The 19,532-nt window shown below is 35.9% G+C and overlaps 2 protein-coding genes across 2 annotated transcripts; both read left to right on the top strand.

Moving 5' to 3' along the window:
- The first annotated feature begins 833 nt into the window (after positions 1 to 833).
- Positions 834 to 8,441, top strand: LOC135618597 (fatty-acid-binding protein 2-like). Its single transcript, XM_065119612.1, has 12 exons — positions 834 to 1,030; positions 1,364 to 1,514; positions 1,605 to 1,956; positions 2,083 to 2,293; positions 3,120 to 3,195; positions 3,374 to 3,476; positions 5,613 to 5,681; positions 7,074 to 7,110; positions 7,207 to 7,281; positions 7,354 to 7,405; positions 7,485 to 7,529; positions 7,991 to 8,441. Exons 2-12 carry the CDS (start codon positions 1,436 to 1,438, stop codon positions 8,086 to 8,088), a joined length of 1,197 nt encoding a protein of 398 aa, XP_064975684.1. The 5' UTR covers positions 834 to 1,030; positions 1,364 to 1,435; the 3' UTR covers positions 8,089 to 8,441.
- A 1,143-nt stretch (positions 8,442 to 9,584) lies between these two features.
- On the top strand, positions 9,585 to 14,285 carry LOC135618590 (protein OXIDATIVE STRESS 3 LIKE 2-like). The gene is made up of 2 exons (XM_065119600.1): positions 9,585 to 9,996; positions 13,638 to 14,285. The coding sequence occupies exons 1-2, from the start codon at positions 9,722 to 9,724 to the stop codon at positions 14,080 to 14,082; spliced, it is 720 nt and encodes a 239-aa protein (XP_064975672.1). The 5' UTR covers positions 9,585 to 9,721; the 3' UTR covers positions 14,083 to 14,285.
- Positions 14,286 to 19,532: the final 5,247 nt, after the last annotated feature.

Here is a 19,532-nt window from a genome sequence, read left to right as displayed (position 1 = left end):
TTCGGGATCGCAGATCAATATCTGGCAAGTGCCGTTTTGCATGCTCTTATCATGAATACACATAATTATTTGACCGTCATCATCAATATTAAGCAAGTTTTAAAGCAAGAATTTTTGTGTTTATTTTCAACTAATAAGCCAAAACTGAGTCAAACCCTTCAAAATTAGTCTTCAATTTTGTTACGGCATTTAAAAAATATATTTTATACTAAAATAAAAAAAAATAGTGCTGATATATACGTGACGAAGGAGTATAAAACTAGAAACTTGTTTTCAGTAAATCATCCATATAATTTAATAAAAATATATATCGTAATCTCGACGGCAAAGTTGATCACGCAAGGAACACGTGAGAGACCTTCTTTGCACAGTGGCATGCGTTCTCCGTGTGGCTGTCGCTGCTCATCCCACGCCGTCCCAAACGCTGATTCTTACTTTCATACCACCGACCAGCCGCCACTGCCAACTCGATCCTCGCCGTGGCTTCCGTCGCGCGTCCTTTCGTGGCAGGCTCCTCTCTCGAACCGCCACTACAATCCTTACTGCAGAGATCAATCTTAAAACTGCGTGTCCGACGACCTGGGAGTGGTCTCGGTGAAACGATGGCGTCAGCGTCTTGTTCCTATCCAACCATTAATTGCCACGTTTTCGGTTCTACAGTTCTTTGCAGCTTCGGAAGTAGGCGATCATTGTTCTTTTTCTTGCCCATTGTTAAAGGCGGTGTGCGATCCTCAATCGACAAGGTTATGCATGAAGGGGCAAATATGGAATTTCGGTTTCACTGTTGCTAAAAAGGGACTGTTCCTAATTTTTTGTCGTTATATAAAAGGGAGCTCTTTTTTAGCCGGAGGAGAGAGAGAATATTCGTTCCTTTAGCCCTTTCCCCGTCAAGTCTTCTCGCCGCTCATCGATAGATTTCCTTCCTTCCTTCTCTCTCTTTCGCGTTAATTCTTTTGATTCAGCTAATTTGATGCGCGGGCGTTGTTGATCCCGCGAGACGAAGCTTTCTTTGAACGCAATTTTGCGCCAGGTGCGTCGAACACATCCATTCCTTGTTCGGTTCTTTCCTTGCGGTTTCTTGTGATTATGTTGGTGGGAGATGGATTCCTTTTGTTTTCCCTTCAACTTTCGTAGTATTTGGCATCATTTAAAGGTGAACGAAAATTAATGCGGTCTGTCTTTTTGCTGGTCGGATAGTTTCCAGTTTGTGCATCTTTTTCCTAATTGCTACCATTTGAACGAAGCGAGGAGAAATAGGTGTTCGACTGTCTCGGTTAATCCCTGTCCATAGTGAACATCTTCCTCGTTTCTTTTCTCGTTTTCTGCTTCTATGTTCTATATAAACAATTTGAACATTCTACAGGGCTTCCTCCAGTATTTGGGTGAGCAGATTCTTTGGATTCATCCTTCTTGATACGTATCACGAAGAATTAATATGAAGAACAACTCATTGTTCGCAAATGTGGATTTCGCTGACACACCTAATCTCCCAACAGATTTCCAATTATTTCAAGGTATTGGTTGAGGATATTGTCAGAGTTTAGTTCTTTGGTAAAACAATTCTATCTACTGCACCAGCCACATTTATGCCTCTGGTATTCTAGTCCTACAGGAAGCGTTCCGTTTCATTTCCAAGTTTGCTGGATCGCTATCAATCGGGCTCTCCACTCAGTCAGACTTCAATTTACTTCACAAAGTTCCTGCCGATGTATTTGGCTCCATCCCCAGCCACTCTGAATCTTGTGCCCAGATCAAACGAGTTGCATCTTCAAGACAGAACCTTGCTGCATTGCATTTTGTTTTTGGTTCAGATAACAAATATGCCATAAAAGCTTATCTCACAAAGCTTGCAAGTTCCACGTTAAGTTTCTTCTGTGAGGAAGTTCGCGTCCACCATGGTTTTGGTCTTCCCATTCTATCACTAGCTGCTGCTTTCATACCTCCTTTTGACAACAAGTAAGTTATCTTTTCTTTGTGTCTGCTTAAAATTTTAGAATATCCTAAAACTTGCTTTTATCACTTAGCATTTGGTTCCAATTCAAGGTGATCCCTTTTTGATGGTTTTCCTGTATTTTATATTAGATCCTCAAAGGCACTAGCCAATTCAATTACGTTGGAAAGCACTAGTGATCAGATCAGTGGCCATGTAAATCAGTCACACAGAAAGGATTACTATCATGGCTGTGCTACCCTTGCTGCATCAAACATTAACTGGAAAGGAGATGCAATTGAACCAAAAACAGGCATCAAATTTCCGACATTCTTGGAGGATAACTTCAGTTTAACTACTAAGGTCCATATATACACAATCTTGTGATCTTTGTTTGCATTAACATGTGATGACATTCTTGATGCAAAGTATAGCTTCAATCATGGATGTTTTACTAATTCATTTGAAAATCTTAGAATTCTCATTTATTGATTTTGTGATGTCTTGAAGCTGAATTAATACATAGGATCAAATGAGAGGAACTACTGATTGATGAAGTATGTTCCTTTTTATTTTCATTTTTATTGAATTTTAAAATAGAAAATAAGGTCTTTCGAAGTTCTTTTCCATTTTTTTGTGTATTTAATTATACATGAATTTTGTGCTTCTCGGGAAGAAAGACTCCTACATAGTTTTCATGGACCCGATGCTTTAAATTTATTACTGAGATGCTAGATCAAACACCTTTACAATTAATACTATCGTTAGTGGATTGTTATCAAATTGGAGCTTTGTGTTATATGATTTCTTTATGTGAAACTTCAGATTGATTTGTGCATTTTGAGTCTTTACAATTTGTATGCCATCTGCTAAGTATTGATTCTTGAAACATGATCTCCATAGTTATATGGTTCTAGATAATTCTTGAAACATGATTTTCATAGTTTGTATACTCATTTAGTTGTTTTAGGCTTTTAGCCAATACCCTTCAACATATATTGACTTTATATACTATAAAATTTCATCATGGTATCAATATTTTGCTGTTATCTGTATCAGATTTGGATAAAAAGAGTTGACTATTAGGGCACAAGAGAACTTCAGACACAAAAATGTTACCAAATATGAGCTAAAGTATTTTGTGGAATTTTGTGATTATCATACTTTCTCATCTTTTTGGTATTTTCAGGTGCTTGTCGGAATTGGTTCTAGAAGCATGAGAATAATAAAGCTCAAGTCTTTGAAGCTCTATGCATTTGGCTTATGTAAGTAACTGTGCATAGTACTAACTATCATTTGTTGTTCATTGTTCAATATCTCAGGTTTAATATATATTAAGATTCATCCTCAGTGATGAGTTTTGTGGCTAGAGTAGGTTTGTAATGGACACAATTTCATACTCCACCATTTGTAAAAACTCATGTGATCTGTTTGTTCTATTAGATGTCCACCCTGATTCTATTTGTGAAAAACTGGGTTCCAAGTATGCTTCAGTGCCTGTAGCAGAGTTAAAGAACCATTCAGATTTTTTTGAAGATCTTCTCAGGTATATGACAAAAAGATTATCAGATGTGTAAATTTTCAAGAGATATAATGTTGCTGTTTCAGAATTATGTAGTTCCTCAATTGCTTTTAAAATGTGCTTTGGTTACAACCTTGTAACACAACTATTTTTTACCCTCATGCTTCTTGGGATGGACTGCAATAACTTTAATATGTCTGAGAAGTTTTCTTTGCAGACAGATTGTCCTAGAAAGTTTGCCATAAATCTAAGAAATAAGAATATCATTAATGTATTGAAACCTAGATGTAATCTCAATTGAACGTGCTTCATGCTATCTGGTCAAGCTATTGATTCACAGATTGAAAGATAGAATAGACAAATTTGCAAATAATATCTGCAAATAGTATGATATGGACTGCAATCCTGAAGGACAACAGAATTCAAGAACTATGTTGTGTATCAGATGGGACGGCTTGAGAGAGAACACATCATAGCATAAGCTAGTTTTGTTCATCCTGCATTACCCTTTGCCATGGTCTGATAGATGTTTCTTGAACCGACTGGAAGTTCTAAGTTTCCTCATACTAGATCACATGTTTCAATAGTAATTCAAATTCCAAAAACTGGTATTTATGCATAATGAAGTTGCTTTTGTTTTTGTAATCATTTTATTTGGAATCATGGAGTTATGACCAAGCAACATAATATATTTGTATAACTTGGACTTGAGGAATCCTGGACTCATTCAGGAACACCATAACTGGATGATTGTATGATGATTATCCTGCACTAATATTGTTCTTTGAACACCAGTGCAGTTTTCATGCACTGGCAGCCTTGCTGACCAACATCTCTCCTTATTTTTGCTTGCTTTTTTCTAGAAGCCATGATTGTAATGTAGTATGAGTGTTTCCTTTACTAGTGACTTTATTTGATTAAAAAAATCACATTTGGGCTTAGCTTTTTTTCTTCGTCAAGGGAGTTATCCACATGCTCTCTTTACACCATTGTTTATTAGCATGCAACCTTGGTCACACTTCCAATTTCATGTATTTTGTTTTTTTTTTTTTTCAGTTGTACACATGACAAATCCAAATTCTTTGGTATTTATTCAGATCCCCATCTGACGGTGAACCTTGGTACGAAGGTTTGCCGTACCGGACTGTACCGCCCGGTACAGGCGGTACGTACCGGTCCGATAGGCTAGCGGTACGCGGGCCGCCCGTACCGAGCACTGTAGCAGTGCACTGTAGCACTGTAGCACTGCTACAGTGCTCGGTACATCTGGGTATACCGAGCGGTATACCGTACCGTACCGGTACCGAGCCCGGGTCGAAACGCCGGTACGGTACGGCGAACCTTGCTTGGTACAATAGTAAAGTTGTTCCATTCTGACCTAGATGACCACTTTTTGGTTCATGGAAATAACTTTTTTTTTATAGGGATAATGTTATATACAACGGTAAAGTTGGTCCTTTGTGACGAGATGATCAATGTTTGATTTATGAAAATAGTGTCTCCTTTTATAATGTTATGGCTGCATATAGTGACAAGAGCCTTGCACATTTATTTCCTATGTTGTGATCTCAGCCTGTGAGCTCCAACAAATTGTTTAATTGTTGTTGGAGAAAGTGATAGGCTAACAGTCATCTTGTCTGGTTTCTGTGCTTTGTTTGATTTATATGGTTTTCAGTATAAACTCTCATTTCAGCAACACCATAAAAATCAAGATCATGTCCTTATATACTACTTTTTAATATTGAGGAATATCTGGGTGGTCTGAGGAAAATCTCAGGAGCTTCTACTATTACATGCTTTGTTTGTGTAGGTGGCATTAATTATTACTTACAATTTAAAACAAGTACAAATGAGCTTAAAGATGTATGAGAATGACATGTAAAATTGAAAATTTGCAATTGAAGCACCTTAAACATTTCAGGAAGAAGGTATCATGAAATAGTTCCATCTGGATATATAATCTGTTGCAGAAAAATTGCAACCTGCCTTAACTTAGTTTCCTATTTCTTTACAATCAATATAATATGTTTTACACTTTTGCTTTCTGAAACAAGAAACAAAAAGTCACTGAAAAATGTTCCAGTTGAAATAATTCATGGTTTTTTTTTCGTAGTTGATTTTAGTTGTTCATTCTGTTACAATCTTTCGAGATTGATGCAGGGAGGATATCAACATGACTGTTAGGCTGGTGGTTAATTGTAATGGCCTCAAAGTTAACACCGTCAGAGAGTATGTATCATCGGAGACATGTTAAACTCTTTCTCTATTCACAAATATAGATATATCATTTTTTATTTTGATACTACATCTGGTAGCTCCATGTTCTTTAAATTAAAAAAGAGGTTAGCAATCCTGCATTTGGTTTCTCTATATTTGCCAAAGAGTACAAAGTCATTATACATGCTTAATAGCATGAATTCAAACTCCAGTAATTATGGGTTTGAGAACCCAATTCCTTAATTGTAAAATATATAGAAATTTGATCTTTGGTTAGATTTGTCATAAGTGTAATGCCACTAGAATCACCTTACCCACTTTGACATGCTCTTTTTCACAAGCATCTTAGTTTCTGATATATGTTAAGACACAAATGACATATGCACGTGAATTTGCTTATTTCTACATGCTTTTTCTTGGTCATTTTTAAGAGTTACATGTCATGCTATTAAGGTTTTAATAAGTTATTAAGTTCAAAATAGAACCATTTGGGTCTAATTTCTAGAATGCATTTTAAGAATGTTGACATAGATTGATAATGGAGGTTGTACCATATTGGTAGGGTCCAAGATGTTGATGGATCTAAAAAATATTTGCAAATGCTAAATTTATGACAGAATTTTCTTCACTCAAATCCTTTTCCCCTCATGATGGGCCAGCAATATGCCTCTGCTTAAAGTTGAGAAGGTTTCAAAGGAAATTTTAAAAGAATGTTGAGATCAACCATTGCCTAGGAAAATTTAGAAAAGAGAGCCTGCTGTAAATTATATGAGGTTGATATGTTATCTACCTTTTTTCTTATTGCTAAAGAATATGTATTTAACCGAGAGGATAACCATTTTACGGCAAACTAACCATTGATATTGGCACCTGAAATAAGCCAACACTAGAAGTCATTAAAGTCAATTGGGACATACACATAAGGGTCGATTTGGATGGTTATACATTGTCAACTTAGGAGCACTATCAGCATTGCTTTATATAATCGCTCCATTGACAATCAAAATGTGGGAAAATAGTTGTAAGCAAAGTAAGGGATACTGTGGGGTGTAAATACAATGCATTATGGAAAAGAAATCAGGAGGTATTTACAAGGCTAGATATAGAATTTGTGATCATTGATGTATCTACTCCTTATGAAAGTAATATATGGTTTTCATGCTACTGAATTTGGCCTAATTAATTACTTCATCTTGTGGTGAAGTTCCCCTTCTATTATCTTCATTGCAGATTTTTATTGTTTTGAGATTTAAAGATTACAATTTAGTAAAAAGAAATAAAGATAAAACTTGTGCTTGAAATTTGACTAGAATTTGTTCCTTTGATGGCTTGCCACAATTTCTTAGATTATTTGAATGGCTCTTCGACATGACACATTGCTTTTCTTAAAATTTTCTGGTGCAGTGCTTTCGAGAAATCCCTTCGCACACGCTTGCAAAAGGTAGTGTTTACGTTTACAGAGCTATCCGCAAGTTCTTTTTAGGTTATTCCTTCAAGTTGTGCTATACTGACTTTGATTGTTTTGTCTCTTCCTAAGATGAACCCTGATACAGATTATCATTGCCTGAGGGTATTTGGTTCTTATTTCACTCAAGATATTGCATTGCCTGCAGTAAGATTGCATTTCCTTTGTTTATATTTAGTGCTTCTTTTACTTAAATTGATGAAACAAATGTTATTTCAGGGTACCACAATAGATTTTAGGCAAACTGCAAACGGGCAGCTGATAACAGAAAGTGAGTAGTGGCTGTCTTGTACTAATATATTTTTTTGTGGTCGTATTCACCAGATGGTGTGAACATTGTTTGTGTGCAGTTGGTGGTAGGCAAGTTGGTGCTGTGCACAGTAAGGATCTATGCAGTAAGTTGCTTTTCCTCGGTTTAATAATGTGAATTCTTTGATAATCTCTATGGCTCAGAAGCATGGTTCTAAATCTCGGATAGTGGACCTGTATTAGACTCCGGCTTGTATCAGACCGTCACAGTTCCAGTATGCATCTGCATACCGAAACATGGTACAATTTTGTGTACTATGGTACTGGCATGTGGAAATGTGAAATCAGTAACCTTGCTTGGAGGTTTACCTGCCAAAACATTTCCATTCAATCTAATTGATATCACATTTTATGTTTGTTCTTATTATTGAGTTCACATGGCCTGTCAACAAGGTTGCCACCCTTTGGAGCTGCAATTATGCTTGATAATTTTGTTAAACATGCAGCTTCACTTTTTCTAATATGATATGCTGATAAATAAAGGACAAGTTGGGATAAACTGCTTTAGTCTGAAGAAAAGCACTTATGAATATAAGTGTACATGCAGGAGCCTTCTTTGACATGTACATCGGCGATCTTCCTGTATCATTACAGGCCAAAGAAGAGGTTGCTGAAAATGTTGCGGGACTCATAAGGAGATGCTAAGATGAGAAATAGTTTCTGCTATGGTTTGCAAGTTTGTGCCGATGATTGAAATTCAGGTACTAATACAGGTCAGATAATACATTCTTGTTAAGTAGAAAGTCATGTATATGAAAACTACATGGCATCCAATTTTTTTTAAGCTGAGGGGCCATGTTTTTCAGGTTCTAAATTAAACATTAGAACTTCCTGATTCTATTCATTTTGGTAAGATTGACTCGGGCAAGCTGCCTGCCTCAGCCAAAACCAGATCATATCTTTCTGAGGTATACATTTCTTTTGTTGAGTGACGCAAGAACTCTCGTGATACCATTTATTGGAATATATGGATTCACAACCGTACATATGTTTCTGTATCATGAAAGTAATAACCATGCGTTCTCCTTTCTGAAATTTAAATATGTGTATGTATAAAAAGGCCACGTAATGTGCCACTCTGATAACATTTTGACTTCTTATCTTTATTTCACCGTTGGATGGTCGTAATGTTGATCAGCAATGCCTCTCAAGGCCATCTCGCCTTTAAATTTACACATTCCATTTAAGAATATTACAGTGCTGAAACCTGCAGTAGATTGTGCTGTAAAGGTGGATGATTTTGGCTTATAATCTCATAACCAAAACAAAAAGAGTAGTCGGGCAAAATAATACAACTTTCAATATGTATCTTTCACAGAAAGTTAAAGGTCTATATATATGATGACATCCAAAGATTGATATACCTTTCACAGAAAGTTAAAGATTGATATGTTAGGATGCTTATCAATGAAATAGAGATTAAAGAGACGTGGAGAGATGGTTTTAATATATATTATATAATAGTTTGCATTTTTTTCTAGGTTTAAAAAGCACTCAAAATTGATGGTAGTTGGCACCACTTACCCATTTTGGGTGACATCTCCCACAAGCGTGTCGCGGTTGGAGCATCCGATGGGGCCCACACTGAGGGGCCCATGTCACCTCCACTGGCAGCGCAGGTCGGAGGCGACGGATAAAGCGTAGATATGCTGAGCCCACGAGGATCTTTCTTCACTGAACTGTCGAAGGAGGAATCTTCCATCGCCTGATCCGTCTACGGCCACGGGAGGACAAATCATACACCGTTGACTCCCGCGGCCCCATCCTTATATCCGTCCGATTAAAATCTCTCTGCGAGCACAAGAAACGACGAACTGCCTACTCGACCCGTACAATTCGGATAAGGCCCCGAGGCGGCCCTATCCCTTGCCCCGTGGCAAACTCGGAACCGCTACTTTGGTGGAAGGTACGTACGTGTCAAGATCAGGTGCGAACCGGACAGTTCATCAGCAGTTACGGGCTCGTCTCGCTGCAACGAAGCCCATTCAATTAACCAGACAACATAATTACCGACAAAGATAGGATCGGGTTATCTTTAAATCAAGTATTATCATGTTAATGGAACGTAGATTACCCGATTCAATGATAATTAGATATTCGCTCCTATAAATAAATAGCTCTGGGCTTCTTTGTCCATTGCGTTCTGGGAGAGGGGAAGGGGTTGCTGCGATCGGAGAGTGCGTTGTGCCGGAGGATCGTGGTCGTTCCTCCGGCGGGTTTCGTGGTGGAAACGGTTGATCTGATCCTGAAGTTGGTGCGGGTTGATTTGTTGAGGCCGATGCCGATCGCGCTGGAGAATGGGAACGGCATCGGAGAGTCGGGGTTCGCCCGGGGGATCGCGGCTTGTTGCTCGAACTATGCGGAGGCTGCGTTGAAGGGGAAGGTTCGGGAGGACTCTTGCAGCTCGTCATCGATCGGGAGGAACAGTAGCGACGTCTCCAGCGGTGGTGAGGGGTCGGACGGCGATGAGGAGTCGGGGGAGACGGAGGTGCAGAGCAGGTTGAAGGACCCCCTGGAGACCATGGACGCCCTCGAGGATACGCTGCCGATGAGGTATTCTAGATTGGGATTTTGCTTCTCTTTTATTTAATTCGTTTTTATCATCGGTTATTTGAATACGATGGTTTTTTTCTTCAATTGGACTTTTATTGAATTTTAGTCAGTATATTCTTTCTTCCAGCCTATGTTTTTTTCTTTGAGATGCTCTGTATATATGTCAGATTAAAGTACCAAAACCCTGTGAAAGATTCTGTGGATGTTTCAGAAACAAATCAGTAGTACGAGAGGTATATTTGTTCTTATCCAAAAGATCTTGTGAATCGGATCAATTAAGGAACATTTCTCCTTTGGATTAATATTATAATTTGATACGAGGACAAATACTAGAAAACAGCCAATCAACCGATTTATCGGTTCCTCTAACCATGCTAGTTTTCTGTGATAAGAAAGCACATAAGATGTAATATATGAAGATATATTTTGATCTACTTCCTGATATCGTACATTTATTGACTTAAAAGGATCCTGCACCATTTGCACCTGTTGGAGGGCTCTTAAGTCTTCAATTACTGTCTCGCATCCCTCCATTTTCACTATGCCATTCATTTATTCTAGGCTCATAAGAAGTGACCGGTTGTTGGAGAGTGGGTGGAACCTAAATAGCTAAGATGGTAAATTGTGAGGGTTGGTCAACTTCCAAGGATCAGTTTGAACCGGAGAAGGTTCCAAATATAAGTTATTATCTTGGTTTGCCTTCTTTCCTACATTCTGTCATGGATGAAGTAAGCCTATACTTTACCATTTAATAATTTACCTATAGTGCATAAGCAGTACGTATCAGAAATGTAAAATCAAGACATTGGTGTAAATTATTTTTTAATGAATATGCCTAATATGTTTAAAATAATTCATTGAAATTCGTATAAATAGTCAAGAAAAACAGAAACACTAACTCAGTGTAATGTCTTACTTAACAATGGTATCATTCGGGGCATAACTAGTGATTAAGTTTATTGTTGATTTAGTTCAAAATCATTCATTTCAACCTTTTTAAGCAATCAGACGTTCAAAACAAAGACAAATACCATTGGTCATTCTCTTTTGTCTCTTTCCATTTTTTATTAAATTTGCATGAGAGCCTATTAACTTTTACTAACTTTTTTTACTGTGTTCTTGTGCTAATATGATATTCTTGATCCTTTTCGCTTCATGACCTTTTATAGCTATTGAAGCATAAAAAGTTCTTATGTTTATGATATTTCTACTCTTTTTTATTGTACATATACAAAAATTCTTTGTTAAGCATCATTTTGTTAACTTCTTTGTCATGTCATGGTAAGTGACAACTTTAAACATCTTAGATAAGATGGCTCAGGTCAACTACATCTGCACTGCAATATAATGTAAAACTGTAACTGATCTCAAGTTGTCAACCAAATTGTTGCTTGAAAAGAGAAAAAATTCCAACAAAATGGGAACTTATGTGCTAGTGCTCCGAAAATATGGTCAATTATCTATTGGAGGAGTTGGAGGAGAAGAAAGCAACAGAAGGAATGGAGCAGTATTCCACATTTTGTTGGATATGCTATTCTACCACACCCATGTGGAGCAAAGAGCTCATCGTACGGAATCCTGTAATGCACTTATGTGACCATGCACAGCAAGATATACCCCTGTTCATCCAGACATCAAAATGTCTGACGTACTTGCAGGACACAAAACCTCCACTCTACGAATGATCTCCCCTATTCAAGTCTACAGCCCTACTTCATGCATGATCTTCACTACTGGTCCCACTTAAAATGCAAGTGAGAGGAGAGATTACCTAGCAGAGATGGGAATGTGGGACAAAGAAAAGAGCAATTAGATATAATTTCGTAATATTATTTCAGAAAAAAATTAAAAGAAGTCAGTTGTTTCAGTAGTTTTTTAGTCTTTGGTTTATCCTAGTTAGAGATGGTAGTATCATCATATTACTCATGATGCTATTTAAGGAATCACAAAAGTTTCACTCCAGAACAAGGAGAATGACTCATGAGGATATTTTAGGTAAGGTATGCAATTTCGAATAATACCGTTCGGTACGGGCAGTACGTACCGGTCCATCAACTGACTGGTACACGGACCGCTCGTTACCGGACGGAATAATATATATATATATATATATATATATATATATATATATATATATATATATATATATATATATAAAGGCGACATCGTCCCGCGTGGGAGAAGGAAAAGGCGACGTTGCGTCGCCTCGGCATTTTTTAATATATTTTATAAAAAAATATTTTATAAAAAAATGTATTATCTTTTATATATAAAAGTCTTTTATATTTTTATAAATATATATATATATATATAATATTATATATATAAATATATATTTATTATATATATATATATAAAGGAGGCGACGTCGTCGAATTATATATATATATATATATATATATATATATATATATATAACGAGCGGTATACCGAACGGTATACCGCTCAGTATACAGTATTGTACCGTACCGAACGAACGTCGAAACTTCGGTACGGAACGAAATTATGAACCTTGATTTTAGGAATAAAAAATTTTCACCAACGGCAAAAATTTATAACATTTCTGTATTAGCATAATTTTGTGCCATAACTTGTGTATATACTGTAAAGTTAATGCTTGTTTAGCTTAGGTTTTCTGTCTTGTTCTTGCATGTGCCCTTTCTTCAGTTCTTGACAGGTCTTTATTCACTTTGGAGACTGTAGAGGATTTTTATGAAACAAACACTTGGTTGCTCAAGAAATATTGGATTGGATGGTTTGTCTCTTGTATCTAGTAGGTTGCCATGCATGCATAGCTACATGTTGCACAGTGAGCCATTGTAAGATCTAACCAGACACCTACGATATGTGAAATTTCCATTAGTTAACTGGATATTCGTGTTGGGTTTGTTCAACCTGAAAAATATATGGTTGGTTTCAAGTTTATCATTGAAATCTAATGAGTCAGATGGCTGATATTGGCAATTCAAAAAATTGTTGGCAAGATTGAACTTAGTGTTATACTAGATGACCTATAAGTATGGGAGAAATCTGATATGTATTTTAGAATCTATATTTTAGGTTTACAAGTTCTTTGGTTTCTCAAGAATAAACACTTTTCTGGAATAGTCAATATACGTAGCTTTACCCTTTAATAGGTAGAAAAAACCTTAACATGGTGCCAAAAGATTGCCCTCTAGGAACTTGTTTCAACTAGCAAGAAAAGGTCTCTTTCATGTTTCCTTCTTGTTTTTTAATTGGTTAATTATCATCTAATCCTAAGACCTTGCCTCCGGACGTCAACACCAGCACCACCTTATCATCATTGAGACTGGATTCTAGCCATCAGTTATGACTTAAGTCTTTATGCTGTTATTGAATCTACAGAAATTTATTATGTTGAAAGTTACTTAAGTTGACTCTAAACTAAAACAATTTGTTGTTTGTTGAGTGTTTTTCGTCGAAGTTGGATTATAAATTGGCATCAGTGGCAGAAATTTGTTTGATATATTCAATAGAAATCAACTTGTACTTAATACTAAATGCAGCAAGTATTTTAAAGTATGTGTCCTGAATACATTTGGAAGAAATTAACTTTGTACCAAAGAATTAACCATGCTAGGAGCTTTTTCTAATCCATTGTAACTTTTCCCTCTTTCCAGGCGTGGCATCTCTAAGTTCTACTCTGGGAAATCCAAATCTTTCTCGATCCTTTCAGATGCTGTAGCTTTGTCATCTGCTCAGGACCTTGCTAAACAAGAAAATGCCTACACCCGTAAGCGGAAGAATCTTCTTGCCCACAGCATCATGTCAGACAAATTTAGGAATAAGAAGCAGACAACCCTTGAAGGTGTGATTTCAGAGAAACCTGCCAATTCGAGCCAAAGTAAGTTTATTTCTTCTGTAATCGGTAGCAGCTCTGGGAGCAACGGTACAGGCAGCAATAACCAGCATGGACGAGCTCAACATCTCCCTCCCCGGCACCCACAGGGAAATTCTGTTCTCACCATCCCTGCTGCTTCTCCAGTCGGTTCCGCCTCACATGAAAAGTTCTCTCTTTCAAAGAGATCTTTCTCGTTAACATGTTTTCAATGTCTGGCTAATTGAACGTCTTTAAGTTAATTAAGATAGTAGTAGTAAGGATAAGCAGCACTGACCTCTTGTTTTGTACTGGTTTAAATGGACTGTTTATGGAAACCGACTTGATAAAATTAGGATGTCTGGTGGTTATATAGGCTATGTTAGACTCATTTTGTCTTTTTTGAGATTAGTAGATTTAGTAATAGTAGTCCTACCAGGCATTTATGTTACCTGTCATCCCGTGTTTCTGGTGCTTTTATGTTCATATCCATCCACAAAGAAAGAAAATGCGGTTATATGTCATCATTGTCTCTTTAGGTTAATCTACTTTCCAACACAATGGATCTTTTAAGAAGAGATTTCTATTTATATATTTTTTTTTAATTTAGAATCTTATTTTAAACTTTTTAAATTTTTTTAAAAAATTAATTGAACATAAATTCTCTCTCTTTTCTCCTTTTTTTTTCTTTTTTTTTTCTCATCAAAAACAATACGTGAGAACAACTAGCCAGGTTGGAGTGCAAGTTGAGAGAACGTGGCCTAGAAGGCGACGATCAACGGTCAAGGGGTAACAATTGACGACAATTATGTGTTGGAGGGCGATGATTAGTAGAGAGCATCATAAGGTGGTTTGTGGTCGATGGCAATAAGGCACATTGGAGTATCATAAGGTCTGTGGAAAAAAAAAAAAAAAAAGAAGATAAAATTGAAATTATAGGGGTTATAGATAGTATAATATTATTTTATTAATTATTTAAGAGATTATGAATAGTAAAAAAGGGATTCTAAATATTATGCTTGTTTGAGAACTTTGTGCAAATATATACAATGGTTGTTAAATCTCCTACTGACTTAAGTATCGGATAGACTCCTATCAGCCATGCGCCCGCGTCCATGAAAATGATTGATAATTGTAGCTCTCATAACTTGCTAAATCATTTGAATTTCCTACTAACTTAAGCATCATGTAGACTTCTATCGGGCATGCCTCCGACATAGTTTTTGTAGGGTCATTTATCAAAAGTTAGTTGGATCTGAACACCTTCTACATATGATACAATCAAAATATTATTTATCATATTTATGTTATAAAGAAGGTTTCTTTTGAAATGTCACAAGATAATCATATCATGACTTCACAATAAAATCAAGAAGACCCCACTCCTTTAAATTTGAATCCATTCTCTACAAGGGTCACAACAAATAATCTTTTCCTAATTCTTGAACCCTTTATCTTTATATATTCATTTTAATGACCTTAATCTAAACTCTCCATTGATCAATTATCCACTAGCTAATCCACCTACTAGCATTATTTATGTTGAACATGACTCAATAAGTCAAGGTCAAATTGTTCAAATTATTAACACAACAAAGGGCAACAACCCCTTTCTCATTCCTCAAATATTTTCTCTATATCTAATACCTAATATCATGACTAAGTCCACACCAATACTTAAAAAACTCTCCTAGATACACATTTATCATGTCAAGTCTCATATCAAGAGCTTGAGCCACCTTATGCAAGAGTGCAACTCCTCGAGATAGATTAATATCTTAAAGATTTCATATAATAAATCAAAAAGGAAAAGGGCCTAACATGTTTTAATCTAACATAAAGTATCATTTTACTTAAGGTATTAGAGATGAACCAATTCCTCTAGGGTTTTACACTTTTGTTTTTTAGATATTTGAAGAGAATTTTAATTCATCTGAGCATATTACCGTAATCGTAGCCTATATGACATCATATGCAATGCAACCACCAACACATTTATATATGTCCTTTCCAACTACCCACGTAGCATGGCTTAAAAATGATATAAATAATACTTTTAAACTTAGTCTTTTTATCTAGTTAGCTAAGAAGTTTAAACTTAACTATATTAATTAAAAGTTACTAAAGAAATCCACAACTTCCCTTTTAGAAATCTAAAAAAAAGAGGGTGAGTCCTTGGTGAACTACACCAAGAGGTTTACTGAAGAAATTAATATGATGTTGGATCTATGCTCGTCTATTCTCATCAATGCCCTTCATCAAATAGCCTCCACCCTTCACACTTCTACTGGTTATTTATTAAGAAACCACCAACCATATATCCTAAGCTATTATGGAAGATTAATCGGTATCTCATAACCAAGTGCTAGGTAGCCAAAAAAAAAAAAAAGATGAAAGGGAAGAAGCATGTGATGTGAAGGATGAGCTTCCTTCCCAATCAACCATAAATGATTAACCTTAGAGTAGAAGACTTTGTGGATATCACACGTTGTCTTGAGGAGAATTTATTCATTTGAGCACTTCTCAAATGAAAATCTTTATCTAAACTAAAAAGAATTATCTTCTGCAAACACCCTCTTCGCCAATGAGGTCTTCACCTATAAGGAATGACAATACTATGTATTATCGATTCCATCAAGACTATGACAATAATACTAATGATCGTTATAATTTATAGTAGATTGAGGAGTTGGTTAAGAGGGAATATCTTAGTAGTTATCTCTCTCGGGTGGGTCTGAGTGATATCCCCCTACCCTTAAGGCCCACATAAGCAGGGGGTTAACATAATAGTTGATGCACTAGTCTTGAGAGGAGATAGTAATGCAGCTCGAAGATCCTATGAGTAAAAAATAAATGAGATTATAAATAATTTTTCACAGTGGCAAAAACTCTAGCCCCTTTGAAGGAGAAAAAGGTTAAGTTAACCAGGATCGAGGGTGGAGATGGGATCAACGATTAATTCAAAATCCGATGAAGAAGAGGATTAGAAGATGGAAGAATATATTTTCGAATTTTATGTGAGAAATGATTAAAAGTTTGTCAAACTAAAAAATACAATGAGAAGACCAAATCTGATCGTAAAGTGTCCAATTACAATAGGAGCTGACTCTTGTTATTAAACGTCTCATTATAATGACACTATCAAACTAGTCACGAAGTCTCCTTTTAAAATAACGTGATCAAATTTGGCTATAAAATATCTTATTACAATGATACAATTGAATCCGACTATGAAGAGTTATTATAGTGATGTGACCAAGTCTACTAAAATTTCTAGTTATATCGATGTGGTCAAATTCGACCATGAAGTGTCCCATTACAACAATGCGATTGAATTTGACCATAAAACATTCATTATTACATAATCGAATCCTACTATAAAATATTCTATTACAAAGATACAATCGAGTTAACTATAAGACATTGCACTTGACATTTGTCAAATCCAAGACAAATGTAACTATAAAAATATCATTCAAAAATAATAATATTATAGACAATCTTAGAGTAATTTCAAGTCAATGCACCTAGTCACACAAAAGATAACAGGGCTGGATAGCTTGCCAAGTAAGATATCTTGTCCTAACCACCTTCATATATTAAAATATGATATGACAAGATTATATAAGGGTTTTGGTAAATAGGCAATATGATATTATGTCAAACTCATTTGACATCCTACAAGGATAACAACTTAGTGTCAATAAGGATTATCTCGATGTTGATAGAATAAGTTATTTGACCAAAATAACAATTGGCAGATGATTTGATGCACGAGCCCACTGTAATGATAATTAGATAATTTACGTAACCGTTCTCGATATTGATATCTACCTCGACATAATAATAGCCTTGATACATTATAAAATGCATATATGTGCAGCATTTTAGCTCTCAAAATATTCTAAATCATTCGAAGCTCCCATTAATATAAACATTAAAGATGTCACGACATACGACATGAGACTAATGAGCTAATTAGCCTATCAATTTCGTTTAAGCTAAATTTTATAGTCCTATACTCATCAAATTCTTATAAATCAATCTTGATCTTGTCCACTTTCGATATAAGACTAATTAGAGTATTATAATCTCCCCCACTTAAGAGCTTGACATTCTCGTCAAGGCCTATAGCCCAGATGAAACCCTAGCATGGTGTATGTAAGACATAACCCAATGGTGACTTTACACTATGACAAGTCCTCTAACTTCATCTATGGATAGCTTTTTTCCTATTTGAACTCCAATACTAAGTTGACTCTAATACCAGATATCACAAATCTGAGCTTGATAGGCTAACTAGCCTATCAATTTTGTTTGACTCAAATTATTGATCAAAATACTTAAGTTGAAGTTGATAATAGTATACTCATTGGACCCTTATAAGTCAATCATCATCGTCAAAACCTAGTATAGCCCACGTAGCACAGTGGTGGCTCCACATCATAACGAGTCATTTTGCTCAATTCACACCAAAATATTTTGTTACTAATACCAAATGTCATGACTAAGACTTGATATTATTAACCTATCAACTTTGATTAGCCCAAACCATTAATAAAATATTTAAACTAAAATTTATAATAGTAAACTTATCAAACCCTTATAAATCAATCTTAATCTTGCCCATGTGAAACTAATCGAAGTGTTATAAAAGACGTTTTTACTTGGAGACGATTATCTATCAAATCCATCATTTGAATATGAAAATAAATCTTATTTAAACTCAAAGTCTTGACATATATAACATAATTAAAATATAATTTATTTTTTTTAATTATTTATTTAAAACCCTTGATATCTTTATGATGAATTTTACTCTCTTTTTATCTTTTTCTCATCTTTATGTTTGAAATCCTTAAACCCCTTTTTATCTTCTCTCATCTTTATGTTTGAAACTATTTCATTATGACATGGGTGCAATATGGTAAGATTTTTTTAAATATTTTTGACGATTTGAGAGTCTTATGTTTGATATGATTGATAAATCTGACGAGGATATAAAAAATTTATAAGGTATACATTTGTTCGCAGGAATATAGGGCAATACAAGATTAATAGAAAGAAACATCAAACATACACTAAAGTTGTTTATTTATCTTAATCTCAATTTCATGCCGAGATAATATAACATGAAATTTGAACCAAGAAAAAGATTTTGGGTTAGCCCACCTTTTCCGGTCCGACTCGCTCAGGCCCAATACGTTGCCTATCGCCATACCAACTCTTGCGAAATATTGGTTTATTTTCGAATTATACCAAATTAAACTTGGAAAATGAAATCGGACATGACTTGTCATATAACTCAACTTCCCATACAGTATTCGATGAGCCCATTTAGCTACTATTACTTGAATCTCGTCGAGGAATACCACGCGATCAAGCGACGAGGAAACCAAAGCATTGCTCGTTTACGGCGTCCAGTTTTAAGAGGTCTATTCAATGCCCATCCAAAGCAAACAAATCAAACAACAAACGATGCCTCAACCGGCTTTCTTCACACGCTTGCCCGACACGAACGGCCTCGCCATCAAACAACCTATCGTCGTCGTGGATGAAACCGTTCGCAACAGCATCGTCAACTCCAGCGAACCGTCCTCACGAAGAACACGTGCAGCACACGCAATTCCGCTACCGTGCAAGTAATGGAAACCCAACATAATTTCCTCCTTTGCGTGCGTACTCCTCTTCATCACCT

This window comes from Musa acuminata, chromosome BXJ1-3 (assembly GCF_036884655.1).
Source record: "Musa acuminata AAA Group cultivar baxijiao chromosome BXJ1-3, Cavendish_Baxijiao_AAA, whole genome shotgun sequence".
Taxonomy (NCBI): domain Eukaryota; kingdom Viridiplantae; phylum Streptophyta; class Magnoliopsida; order Zingiberales; family Musaceae; genus Musa; species Musa acuminata.
This window is presented reverse-complemented; position numbering and strand designations above follow the sequence as displayed.